The sequence below is a fragment of the Lepus europaeus genome, chromosome 5 (genome assembly GCF_033115175.1).
Source record: "Lepus europaeus isolate LE1 chromosome 5, mLepTim1.pri, whole genome shotgun sequence".
Taxonomy (NCBI): Eukaryota; Metazoa; Chordata; class Mammalia; order Lagomorpha; family Leporidae; genus Lepus; species Lepus europaeus.
In genome coordinates, this window is record NC_084831.1 from 43,765,814 (window position 1) to 43,779,998 (window position 14,185).

Genomic DNA, 14,185 nt, shown 5'->3' on the forward strand with positions numbered 1-14,185 from the left:
TCATCTGTGATGTATACAAAATTCTAGTTGTTTTGGATCTTTTTTTTTTTTTAAATATGGAACGCTTCATGAATTTGCGTGTCATCCTTGCGCAGGGGCCATGCTAATCTTCTCTGTATCGTTCCAATTTTAGTATATGTGCTGCCGAAGCGAGCACATTTGTTTTGGATCTTTACTACCACTTTGTATTTTAAATTTTTTGGCTTTTCTAGTGGACATACTGTGGTATCACTGTAGTTTTCACTTCCCTATGACTAATGGTACTGACCATGTTTTTGTACTTACCTATCTCCATCTCTATCTCTCCTTTTGTCTATTAAAAATAAGGGGGTTTTTTTCCTTGAGTTTTTAGTACTTTATAAGTTTTGAATACAGCCCCAAATTTAATCAGATGATGTGTCTTGCAAATATTTTATTCTTTTTTTTGAAAAAGGTTTATTATCAGGTGGGGGAAACGCGACAGGCTGCCTCCCCGTGCATGAGAGAATAGCCACAAATATTTTATTCTAATCCATGGCTTATTTGTTTCTTTTTTAAACTGTTTTCCGAAGAGCAGAATTTTAAATTTTAATTAAATGTAATTGATCAGTTTTCCTTTCATGGCTTATTCTTTTCCATTTACCAGGAAATCTTTACCTTAACCCTAATTATAAATTTTTTATATATTTCTTCTAGAAATATTCTACTTGTATTTACTACATATAGATCTCTAACCCCTTTTTTTGCTTGTGGATATACAGTCATTCTAACACTGTTTATTAAGAGACTATGTTTTCATCATTGAATTACTTTGAAATAGTTTTTTTAAATTTTTTTTTTTTTATTTTTGACAGGCAGAGTCGATAGTGAGAGAGAGAGACAGAGAGAATGGTCTTCCTTTGCCGTTGGTTCACCCTCCAATGGCCGCCGCAGCTGGCGTGCTGCGGCCGGCGCACTGCGCTGATCCAAAGGCAGGAGCCAGGTACTTATCCTGGTCTCCCATGGGGTGCAGGGCCTTGCGCCATCCTCCACTGCACTCCCGGGCCATAACAGAGAGCTGGCCTGCAAGAGGGGCAACCGGGACAGAATCCGGCGCCCTGACCGGGACTAGAACCCGGTGTGCCGGTGCCGCAAGGTGGAGGATTAGCCTGTTGAGCCACGGCGCCGGCCTGAAATAGTTTTTGACTTGTGTATTGATCACGCAGACACACACATACACACACATATCTAATGGACCTATTTTTGTATTCTGTTCCATTAGTCTGAATATCTACCTATAAGTAAGTTGGTCTGTATGTTTGCTGCTGAGTATTCAGCAGTATATTTTTGATCTGAGAACACATTTCATCCTTTATTTGGAATGTTCTTAGTTATTGTCTCTCAGTATTATTTCTCTTTCATTCCTTCCATTGCCTTCTTTTGAAACTCCTTTTGGTATTAGAAACTTCAAACTGCTCTTATTTTTTTATTTTAAAGATTTAATTTATTTATTTTAGAGGTAGATTTACAGACAGAGAGAGGGAAACACAGAGAAAGGTCTTCCATCTGTTGGTTCATTCTCCAAATGGCTGCAATGGCAGGAGCTGAGCCTATCTGAAGCCCAGAGCCAGGAGTTTCTTCCAGGTCTCCCACTCAGGTGCAGGGGCCCAAGCACATGGACTATATTCCATTGTTTTCCTAGGCCATAAGCAGAGAGCTGCATTGGAAGAGGAGCAGCTGGGACACCAACCAGTGCCCATATGGTAATGCCAGCACCGAAGGCAGAGGCTTAACCTACTACACCACAGCATTGGCCCCTAAACTGCTCTTTTCTGTTGTTTATCTCTTGGCCTTTCCATGTTGGAAACAATATATTATATCTCTTTAAGAAAATTAATAATTCAGGAGGATATTAATTCAAAGTGATTAGTTTTAAAAAGATACAATAAGATTTATACCATTATTTTTAAATTAAATTTTTTAATTATGTATTTTTTTATTTGAAAAACAGATGAACAGAGATCTCCCATCTGCTGATTTGCTCTTCAAGTGCTTGCTACAACCAGCTTTTAGATTTTACTTTGTCACAAGCAAGAAAACAATTAAAATTATACATAGAATGCTTATTTGTGGAGCCGGTGTTGTGGTGTAATGGGTAAAGCCACCGCCCGCATTGCTGGCATCCCATATGGGTGCCAGTTTGAGCCCCGGCTGCTCTACTTCTGATTCAGCTCCCTGCTAATGCACCTGGGAAAGCAGCAAAAGGTGGCCCAAGTGCTTAGATCCCTGCACCCATGTGGGAGACCTGGAGGAAGCTTCTGGCTCCTGGCTTTGGTCTGGCCCAGGCCTGGCTGTGGCAGCTATTTTGGGGAGTGAACCAGTAGATGGAAGAACTCACTCTCTCTGTCTCTCCCTCTCTCATTGTAACTCTGCCTTTCAAATGAATAAAATAAAAGCCTTTTTTTTTTAGAAAAGAATGCATATTTTCTCACCCTTGCAAGTCAAATCCTTTTACATTTGACTACTACTTTTTATTCTCTTTTAGTCATTTGCACTTCTGTTTGTAGACAAGTTTATCTTCTCTTTGCTATTCTTGGGGCATCCTAGATTTAATCCTTGGAAATTAAGAGCACATTTATGTAGGCCAGTGGCATAGTGATAAGTATGACCAAATTTAAGCTGCCTGAAACCTTCCAAGGGAATTCCTACTACATTTTGAGTAAATTCCAAGCTCCTGATTTTTATGCATGAATTCCTACATGATCAACCCCTAAAGATCTCTTTGACTTTACATTTTTACTGCTCTTATGTTTGCTTTGGCTACCTTCATCATCACTGTGACCTTTTACCTTTCCCATGTAACTGGAGCACTATTCTTTTGGATTTTAATTGATTGATTTCTTCTCTTTGCTTAGATCTTTTCTCAAATGTTTTCACCTCAGGATTTTCACTGACCCTCTTTGCTACATAAGTCTCCTTTCTCCTGTACCTATTAATCTACTGCATTATCTTATTTTTTTCTTCAGAGCATTTTCACTAACTTTACTTGCTGAAATTATGTTTCCCCCCATTAGAATGCAAGCTCTGTGATTTTTTTAATCTTGTGTCTCAATTTGTATATCAATCCCAAAACAGAGAGACTTAATAAAGAAAATTGTGAGTTGAAGGAATCAGTCGGTTAGGGTGATGTCAGCAGCAAACTTTTTTTGTTGTTTGATGGAAAAGCACCAAGAGGCAGTATAGTAGCCTACTGCTATCCTAAAATTTTCCTTATGTTTTTAAAATTTTTAAATTTATATATTATTTATTAACAGATTCATTGTGATTTGTAGATAGAATTCTAAGAGCATACTGATATTCCCTCCTACCTCCCTTTCTACCCTTCCTTGTCTTGGGTCTCTAACCTATAGATACCTGGGTAACCAGATAAACTCAGGATTGATTTTAAGCTTCATTGTCATATGGATTTATGAAAAGCCAATGTGAACTTGTAAGGCATTATAAACTATTTGTATGTTAATAAATTGCATTCATCTTTGAATTTCATTTTATGGATAATTTTATAATGTTACTAATAATATAAGCTTCAAATAAAATTGAGTTTGAGCTTTAATTTTTTATTTATTTAAAAAGCAGAGAAGGGCCGGCGCCGTGGCTTAACAGGCTAATCCTCCACCTTGTGGTGCCGGCACACTGGGTTCTAGTCCTGGTTGGGGTGCCGGATTCTATCCCGGTTGCCTCTCTTCCAGGCCAGCTCTCTGCTATGGCCCGGGAAGGCAGTGGAGGATGGCCCAAGTGCTTGGGCCCTGCACCCCATGGGAGACCAGGAGAAGCACCTGGCTCCTGGCTTCAGATCAGCGTGATGCACTGGCCGCAGCAGCCATTGGAGGGTGAACCAACGGTAAAAAGGAAGACCATTCTCTCTGTCTCTCTCTCACTGTCCACTCTGCCTGTCAAAAAAAAAAAAAGCAGAGAAGGATACACACATAGAACAAGAGACGGGATTCCACTGGCTTGTTCAGTCCCCAAATGCCTGCAGTGCCCAGGGAAGTGCTAGGCTGAGGGCTGGAGCCAGGAGCTAAGAACACACTCCAGGTCTCCCACATGGGTGACAGGAATCCAGTTACTTGAGCCATCACTGCTGCCTCCCAGGGTCTGCATTGGCAGGAAGCTGAAATCAAGAGCCAGAGCTGGCAATCAAACCTAAGCACTTTGATGTCGGATACAAGTGTTTTAACCTCTAAACTAAAAACCTACTCTGTGGACTTTAGTTTTTTAATGTGAAAATGTGTCTATTTAAAAGTTACATAGGGCCAGCACTGTGGCTTAGTGGGTAAGGCTGCTGCCTGCAGCGCGGGCATTCCATGTGGGTGCCGGCTTGAGTCCCGACTGCTGTACTTCCAATCCAGCTCTCTGCTATAGCCTTGGGCCCCTGCACCTGCTTCGGAGACCTGGAAGAAGTTCCTGGCTCCTGGCTTCAGATCAGTGCAGCTCCGGCCATTGCACTGGGGAGTAAACCACTGGATGAAAGATCGATCTCTTTCTCTCTCTCTCTCTCTCTCTCTCTCTCTCTCTCTCTCTCTTTCTGCCTCTCTGTAACTCTGCCTTTCAAGTAAATAAATACGTCTTTTAAAAAATTAAAATAAAGGGGCCGGCGCTGTTGGCATAGCCAGTAAAGCCACCGCCTGTGCTGCTGGCATCCCATATGGGCGCTGGTTTGAGACCCAGCTGCTCCATTCCCGATCCAGCTCTCTGCCATGGCCTGGGAAAGCAGTAGAGGATGGCTCAAGTCCTTGGACCCCTGCACCTGCATGGGAGACCTGGAGGAAGCTCCTGGCTCCTCGCTTTGGATCAGCACAGCTCCAGCTGTTGCAGCCAGTTGGGGAGTGAACCAGAAGATGGAAGATTCTCTCTCTCTCTCTCTCTCTCTCTCTCTCTCTCTGCTTCTCCTCCTCTTTTTGACTATTGTTAAGCTATTATCTCTTTTTTTAAAAAAAATTATTTATTTGAAAGGCAGAGTTACAGAGAGGCAGAGAGAGAGAAAGAGAGAGGTCTTCCATCTGCTGGTTCACTCCCCAGATGAGCACAATGGCTGGAGCTGCGCTAATCCGAAGCCAGGAGCTCCTTCCAGGTTACCATGTGGGTGCAGGGGCCCAAGGACTTGGGCCATCTTCTACTGCTTTCCCAGGCTACAGCAGAGCTGGACTGGAAGTGGAGCAGCCAGATCTCCAACCAGTGCCCATAAGGGATGCTGGCACTGCAGATGGCAGCTTTAACCACTACACCACAGTGCTGGTACCAAGCTATTATCTCTTGTCCATTCTTTATACCCATAAGTATTCAGAAGAAGAACCTATATATAAATTAGGAGGGGAGAAAAACAGATTTTTAAGAAGTAGTCCAGGTAGCAATTTGAGACATGCAAAAGACCTGTTCCTTAATAGCCTCCCCACTCCATTTGGAAAACCTGAGTTTTGCTTTTATAGTGATTTTTCCTTATTTCTTCACAGTAGAGGCCATTGATTTGGACTGAGCTCTTGAACTATGCCAAACAGATGGAACTAAAATAGTCACTCATGCTGAAGTTCCACCCTGTCAAACTAAATTGTTTAACAGATCTTCCAAGCAATCAGTAGTGTGAGAGATACAGCTACAACCCTAATCAAGCCAGCTATACTTGGCATAAGGGAATGAGCTCTGCTTTTTAATTCCCCCCCCCCCCCCTGCTTTAACCTTTACAAGCAAGGTAACTCTGGGGGCTGGCGCTGTGGTGTACTGGGTAAAGCTGCTGTCTGCAGTGCTGGCATCCCATATGGGTGCCGGTTCATGTCCCGGCTACTCCACTTCCGATCCAGCTCTCTGCTATAGCCTTGGGCCCCTGCACCCATGTGGGAGAACTGGAAGAAGCTCCTGGCTCCTGGCTTCGGATTGTTGCAGCTCTGGCCATTGCGGCCAATTGAGGAATGACCAGCTGATGGAAGACCACCCCCTTTCTCTCCCTCTCCCCCTCCCCCTCCACCTCCCTCTCCCTCTCCCTCCCTCCGCCTCTCCTTTTTTCTCTATATAACTCTAACTTCCAAATAAATAGATATTTTTTAAAAAAGGTAACTTTATTTTGTTTTTGTTTTTTTATTTATTTGAGAGGTAGAGTTACAAACTGTGAGAGGGAGAGACAGAGAGAGGCCTTCCGTCTGCTGGTTCACACCCCAGTTGGCTGCAAAGTCGGAGCTACACCAGTCTGAAGCCAGGAGCCAGGAGCTTCTTCCAGGTCTCCTATGCAGGTGCAGGGGACCAAGCACTTGGGCCATCTTCTGCTGCTTTCCCAGGCCGTAGCAGAGAGCTGGATGGGAAGAGGAGCAGCCAGGACTAAAACTGACATCCATATGGGATGCCGGCGCCACAGGCAGAGAATTAACCTAGTGTGCCACAGCGCTGGCCCCAGAAAGGTAACTGTGAAACAACCAATCCAGTTTTTGTTCCTTGTTTCTGGTTTCCCCATTTTTTTTTTTTTTTTTTTTTTGTATTTGAAGGCAATCTCCCCTCAACTCATCAGAACACTCATTCTTTTTTATAGAATGAGTTTTTGTCCGATTATGGATTTGCAAATAAAAGTCAGTTAAGACTTTAAATTTGTTACAGTGTTTGTCTTTTGACATTAATGTGTGAGTGTGTATAATTAGTTCAGTTGACTCATTGTACTGAATGTTCTCAAAGAGAAGTACTTACAGAAATTAGTGTATAACTGGTGTTGTGGCACAGCAGGCTGGGCATCTGTCTACAATGCCAGCATCCCATATCAGAGCCCTGGTTCAGGTCCTGGCTGCTCGGCTTCCAATCCAGCTCCTTGCTAATGTGCCTGGGAAAGCAATGGATGATGGCCCAAGTACTTGAGCACATGTGGGAGACCCAAGTGAAGCTCCAGGCTCCTGGCTTCAGCCTGGACCAACCCTGGCCATTGTGTCCATTTGGGGAGTGAACCAGAGGATGGATACCTTTTTCTCTCTCTGCCTACCCCCACTTTCCCTCTGTTAACTCTCCCTTTCAAAAAAATAAATAAATAATTTTAAATAAATTAGTATATAACAGACTTCATGAGTTAAAGAGCCCCAGAGTAACTCCTTAAATAAAAACCTTTTTTGTCAAATTATTATATCCTGTGTCTTTATTTTTACTGTTATCCATACCTTTGAAGTGTTCCTGTTTGTAGATGAGATGATTAATAGTCTCAGTTATTAAGAAAGTTCATGGAAATGTGTACTATGAAAAGACTACATGAATTTCAAAAAGATTTTTGCACCAAAATATACTTATCTTTTAATTCCCTTTTCCCAGAGGTTTGTGGGTTTTTTTTTTTTTTTAATTTGTTGGGGCCAAAAGATTTATTTATTTATTTGAAAGTCAGAGTTACTATGAGAGAGAGAAACAGAGAGGAAGAGAGAGACAGAGAGAGAGATCTTCCATCTGGTGGGTCACTCCCCAAATGACCATATTGGCCACTGCTGGGGCAAGCTGGAGCCAGAAACTTCATCTGGGTGTCCCCCATGTGATTGGCAGTGTTCCAAATACTTCGGCCATCTTCTGCTTTTCCCAGGCCATTAAGCAGAGAGCTGGGTTGAGCAGCTGGGACACAAACAGTACCCATGTGGGATGCCAGTGTTGTAGGCCTGGACTTCACCCACTACACTACAGTACCAGTCCCAATGAATAGATTTTTTAAAAAAATGTTTATACTTCTGGGAAAGGGGAATTAAAAGATAAATTTATTTTGGTGCAAAACCTTTTTTAGTTGATGTAGATTTTCCATAATGCACATTTCCGTGAACTTTCTGAAGTACCCTAGTATTACTGATTATTTTTCCACAGACATTGACTTCCTTTCTGCCTGTACTATCCATCACCCTGTTCATTACAAACACAGTCATTCTTCACTATGTCCCCAATTATAATATATTTTTATTCTTTAAGCATTTTCTTTTTAAAAAAAAATAGACCTCTAACAATCCTAATGAATAATTTAGGCTTTTAAGTATCCTCATAGATTCTGGGCCTTTGTAGGGAAATTCCATAGGAATAACAAATGAATGCCTTGAGTACCAAGCAATGCATTTTTCACCTCTGAGCTGTATTCACTAGATCAATCCTTGTGAAACATGAATGTTCTGCTGTGTATTAGTCCATTTTGTGCTTCTGTAACAGAATACTATAGACTGGGTAATTTATGATGAATAGAAATTTTTTTAAAGATTTATTTATTTGAGAAGTAGAGTTTCAGACACAGAGAGGGAGAGACAGAAAGATCTTGTGTCTGCTGGTTCACTCCCCAAATGGGTACAATGGCTGGACCTGGGTCAGTCTGGGTCTCCCACACGGGTCCAGGGGCACAAGCACTTGGACCATCCTCTGCTTCCCCAGGCCATTAAGTAGAGACCTGGATCAGAAAAGGAGCAGCCGGGACACGCACTGGCGCCTATATGTATGCTGGTGCTGCAGGCAGAGGCTTAGACTACGATGCCACGGTACCCACTGATGAATAGAAATTTATTTCTCATGGTTTCGGAGGCTGGGAAGTCCAACACCAGCATCTGGCAAGCGCCTTCCTTGCTGCATCCCATGGCAGAAGGACAAAGAGAGGGTGAAAAGGAGCAAGAGGGGACTGAACTTGTCCTTTTACAACAGTTGTATAATGTAGTAACTGCGTTAATCTGTTCACTCTGCCCTCCTGCACCAAATCACCTCTTACCAGGCCTTATCTCCCAACCTTGTTGCAGTGGGGATTAAGTTTTCAGCATTTTTTTTTTTTGGGGAGGATACATTCAAACCATAGCATGCTGATACCAGAGCTTTATTAGAATTCTACCATGCACCCTCCATTTTGTAGGGAAAAAATAGTCCACCTTTTGTTTTGCAAACCTAGGTAAAAGGTTAAAAATGCATATTTTTTTTTTCTATTTGACAACCTGTTTATTGAATTTTGCATCTGTGTAGAGTGTCTCTTAGAATTCCAGGATTCAGAGGGGCAGTAAAAGTGGCAATGGTTTCCCAAAAGGGTGATCTATTTTCCCAAAAGTGCTTGCCAGTCTACCCCTGATTTTGCAGTGGATGCCAGAAAGGATGAAAATTTGTCTTTTCACACCTTGCTCTACAATCTTTAGTCAAGCATTATAGGATTTACTAATCATTCTCTGTGTGTTTGCATTAGAACAATAATAGTTATAATTTTTTGAGAACACACTGTGTAGCTGGTGCTGTTAGAGGTTTTACTTGTTTTGTTATTTTTCACAACAATCTGAAAGTTAACATATAATTTTTTACATAGATATTGAGAGTCACAGAAGTTAAATCTTACCCTAGGGAGTGACCCCAAATCCTACATTAATGAGTGGCCAGCATAGATTCAAACCTATATTTCTATAACTCCAAAATCTGTTGCTTTCAAAATACCATATTGTTTCCTAAATTTTGGGATTGTTTTGTTTTTATAGATCTGGCCTGGCAGTTCAGTTGTGTGTCCAGACTTGATTAATCCCGGGGCAAGAATAACTACCCTTAGGTACCTAGATGTACTGCCTGAAATGTCAAATGTAGTTCATTATCTTTAGGTGACCTTCAGTCACAAAGCTTCTTTGAATTTTATGGGTAGGCATGGACCCTACCATGAAAATATGTTCCCACTTCACTTAAGGGTTTGAGGACCTCCCTATAAAACTCATAGAAATCTTCAGCGTTAACTTTTATGTTGGGCATTTCTTTATTTGTTGTTGCAAAGATATCAAAGGAAGTTTGCACATGTCTAGTGAACAGTTTTTGAAGAGCTGTTATCAGGAAGTTCTTTTCTAATTCCAAACTGAGGAAAGTATGTATTTACTTGTAGGATGATACACTTGTTACTGTTTCATTAAAAAAATATATTTTGGGGCCGGTGCTGTGGCGCAGCAGGTTAATGCCCTGGTCTGAAGCACCGGCATCCCATATGGGCACCAGTTCTAGTCTTGGCTGCTCCACTTCCAATCTAGCTCTGTGCTATGGCCTGGGAAAGCAATAGAAGATGGCTCAAGTCCTTGGGCCCCTGCTTCCGCATGGGAGACCCGGAAGAAGATCCTGGCTTCGGATCGGCGCAGCTCCAGCCGTTGAAGCCTTCTGGGGAGTGAACCAGCGGATGGAAGACCTCTCTCTCTGTCTATACCTCTTTCTGTAACTCTGTCTTTCAAATAAATAAAATAAATCTTTAAAAAAAATTTGTATTTTAATTAGAAAGTACTTGGTGAAGAACGTTTACGGTTAAAAGAAAAATAACCTGATTGATATGAATTTAAATAAGCCCTAAGTTGTAGAGCTCATATTTGTCTCAACCAAAAGTACACACAAAAAGAATAAATACTACCTTCTCCATAAATCCTTTTTTCCCTTATGTCTCATAATTGTACTGATTGTCTTAGTATATTATGTTTATGATTGACTTTGTTCACCCAGTGAGATAGCAAGCTTTGCAAGAATAGGACCTAGGCCGGTGCTGCGGCTCACTTGGCTAATCCTCTGCCTGTGATGCCGGCACCCTGGGTTCTAGTCACGGTTGGGGTGCACGCGTGCTCCTCTTCCAGTCCAGCTCTCTGCTGTGGCCCGGGAAGGCAGTAGAGGATGGCCCAAGTGCTTGGGCCCTGCACCCACATGGGAGACCAGGAGAAGCTCCTGGCTTCAGATCAGCGCAGTGCGGTAGTGGCCACTTGGGGGGTGGGGGGGACCAACAGAAAAGGAAGACCTTTCTCTCTGTTTCTCTCTCTCACTGTCTAACTCTGCCTGTCAAAAATAAAAAAGAAAAGGACCTAATCTAGACATTTTTTGCAGGCAATATTTTTTTATCCTGAGACCTCTAATGTAATTCACATAATAAAACTATAATTCAACTAAGGAATACATCAATATTTTTTATTTTTAGCTAGAGAAACTTCTACAGTGTGATAATACAAGCTATTTCATATGCAAAAGAGGCCTTGGTAAAGTTGGAAAACAAATTACCATTTAATATTTAATAAGTTGCGTTCATCTAATTTTCTAAACTTGGATCTTTCATTTTCAAAGATTAGGAATCAATATTTGGTAGTTTCTGGTCTAATGTTGAGTAATAATGATTGTAAAAATATGACTCATTATTAATAGAAAGTAAAGTAACAAATGAATTTTTTTGTTTTAGGGAATGTTGTGGGCAACTTGGGACATTCTTTCTTTAGTCAGAGTTTCCTTGGCAGTAAAGAACATGGTGGATTCTTATATGTGACATCTACCTACCAGTCGTTGCAAGATCTAGTGCTCCCAACTCCACCTTACTTGTTTGGGATTCTCATCCAGAAATGGGAAACTCCATGGGCTAAAGTATTTCCCATTCGACTAATGTTGAGACTTGGAGCAGAATATCGACGTAAGTAACAAAACACCTTCTAAGTCAAAAGACAAGGCACGGTGACTAAATAAGGCCTGTGATATTCTCAGTATTTTGGCTTGGTGATACAGGTTCAGCAGGAATAGTATTTTGAAATAGCTAAGTTTGCACAGTGTCTCTTGATTTGGTAGAATAGGAAATACTGAAAATGTCAACTGAGGAAGTTGGTTATTATTTATCACCATATAAACATACTGTTTTTATAGTTCATTGATAAAAACATCATTTTCAGAAAAATGAGTTTGAGTGTAAGTAACTATTTTTATAGTATCTAATAAATGGGAAGCATATTCTTTGTCACTTGATTAGCATATAATCATGACAGATTATATTTTACTTAATGTAACAGACTCTGGAAGCTAGTGGTATGAGGACCACTCTCAAGTAGCAAGGTAGGCTATAGAAAAAGAACTTACTTGTCCATGGTTATAGCAGTGCAACTAAGTTATGGCTTTTAAAAAGACATTAAGGCTGGTGCCGTGGCTTAACAGGCTAATCCTCCGCCTTGCGGCGCCGGCACACTGGGTTCTAGTCCCGGTTGGGGTGCCAGATTCTGTCCCGGTTGCCCCTCTTCCAGGCCAGCTCTCTGCTATGGCTCGGGAAGACAGTGGAGGATGGCCCAGGTCCTTGGGCCCTAAACCCGCATGGGAGACCGGGAGAAGTGCCTGGCTCCTGGCTTCGGATCAGCGCGATGCGCTGGCTGCAGCGGCCATTGGAGGGTGAACCAATGGCAAAAAGGAAGACCTTTCTTTCTGTCTCTCTCCCTCACTATCCACTCTGCCTGTCTCAAAAAAAAAAAAAAAAAAAAGACATTAAAAGTTAAATGCAAGCTTTATTTTAAATTTTATATTCTAACCTAATTAAAAGTGCTCTGGTCAGGGCCAGTGCAGTGGCACACTAGGTTAATCCTCTGCCTTTGGCGCCAGCATCCCATATGGGCACCAGGTTCTAGTCCCAGTTGCTCCTCTTGCAGTCCAGCTCTCTGCTGTGGCCTGGGATAGCAGTAGAAGATGGCCCAAGTGCTTGGTCCCCTGCACCCGCATGGGAAACCAGGAAGAATCACCTGGTTCCTGGCTTCGGATCGGTGTAGCTCCAGGCATGGCGGCCATTTGGGGAGTGAACCAGCGGACAGAAGACCTTTCTCTCTGTCTCTCTCTCTCACTGTCTGTAACTCTACCTGTCAAATAGATACATAAAAATCTTAAAAAAAAATTTTTTTAAAACAAGTGCTCTGGTCTAGGAATCAGAACACCTGAATAAGATTCTCAACTCCAATGATTACAAGCTGTGTAACAGTTGGCAACTCAGGTTCCCTGATTGTCTATTTTTCACTCAAATTCTCTGTAACTTTCTTTTACAAGCTGAAGATAATAATGCTAGTCTTTTATATTACAGTGGATTATTAAAATAATAAAGTAATAATGAAACTTTTTTAAAGATAGATTTATTTATTTGAAAGTTAGAGCTACAGAGAGATAGGGAGAAACAGGAATAGAGAGGTCTTCCAGCTGCTGGTTCACTCCTCAGATGGCCGCAGCACTGGAATCTAAGAGCCAGAATCTTCTGGATCTCCCATATGGGTGGCATGGGCCCAAGTACCTGGGTCTGTTTCCACTGCTTTTCCCAGGCCATTAGCAGGGAGCTGGATCAGAAGTGGAGTAACTGTGACACAAACTGGTGCCCGTATAGATAGATGCAGGCATCACAGGTGGCAGCTCTACCCACTACACCACAACACCAACCCCCAAAACATTATTTTATAGACTGTAAAATAGTACATGTTCTCAGCCAGTCAGCTTTATTCTGTGACTCACATGTTCATTCATTCATCCTGTAAGAATTTAATAAGGACCTGCCATGTTTTATGAATCCTGGGGATTCAGAAATGTCTTAAGACATAGATACAGACTCTTGGAAACCTTTGTAAGGAAAAAGTACAGAAATAATCATTTTAGTAGTATATTGTGTTAAAACCCATGCTTAAGTTCTTTGGAAGCACCAAAATGAACTCTAACTTGATCAAGAATGAAGGAGTTGAAAAGAAGCACTTCTCAGATCTAGATTCCTGTGGGAGGAAATGTAAAGACAAATGATCAGCTAAATGAAGCAAGGAAGGCTAAAGATTGTGTGTGGGAAGAACCATGTATACCTTACTGTCTTGCATAGGCATTTCAAATCATAAAGTTGAAGGGATGAGTCAGAAGATCACCTGATATTTGGCTGTCCTAAGGAAAGCTCCTGATTAGGAGTTATAGGGCAGCACCAGCATCCCATATGGGCACCTCTTGAGTCTTGGCTGCTGCACTTCTGATCCTGCTCACTGCTAATGTAACTGGGAAAGCAGTGGAAGTTAGCCCATGGTCCAAGTCCTTGGGCGCCTGCACCCACATGGGGGACCTGGGAGAAGCTCCCAGCTCCTGGCTTCAGCCTGACCCAGCCCTCGCTGATGTAGCTATTTACAGTAGATGGAAGGCTGTGTATCTCCCTCTCTTTTTGTAACTCTGCCTTTCAAATAAATAAGTTTTTAAAAAGGGTAAATTGTTATATTTCTTGAGCATAGAGGAATCAGGATGTATTTGTTTCCTATATCATGTCAAATCTTATCAATTAAGTTTGAAGAAGATTGCTTCCTAGACCTATGGATCATTTTTGGAACAACTTCATCAAAAGACTTGTTCTGGGGGCCCGCAAAGTGACATAGAGGATAAAGCCACTGCCTGCGATGCTGGAATTCTATAGAAGTGCCAGCTCCAGGCCAGCGCCGTGGCTCAACAGGCTAATCCTCCGCCTTGC

At 41.9% G+C, this 14,185-nt stretch overlaps 1 protein-coding gene and 1 non-coding gene across 5 annotated transcripts in view; one reads left to right on the forward strand and one right to left on the reverse strand.

Moving 5' to 3' along the window:
• Nucleotides 1-14,185, forward strand: part of ZFYVE9 (zinc finger FYVE-type containing 9) — a 217,359-nt gene that overhangs the window by 167,543 nt on the left and 35,631 nt on the right. For all 4 annotated transcript variants that reach the window (XM_062191321.1, XM_062191324.1, XM_062191322.1 and 1 more), the window contains one exon: nt 11,147-11,371. In XM_062191321.1, the coding sequence (XP_062047305.1) occupies nt 11,147-11,371 (225 nt within the window). The remainder of the gene's footprint in view (nt 1-11,146; nt 11,372-14,185) is intronic.
• LOC133761253 (U6 spliceosomal RNA) lies at nt 51-157 on the reverse strand. Its single transcript, XR_009866053.1, has one exon. It is a non-coding gene; the product is annotated as a U6 spliceosomal RNA (small nuclear RNA).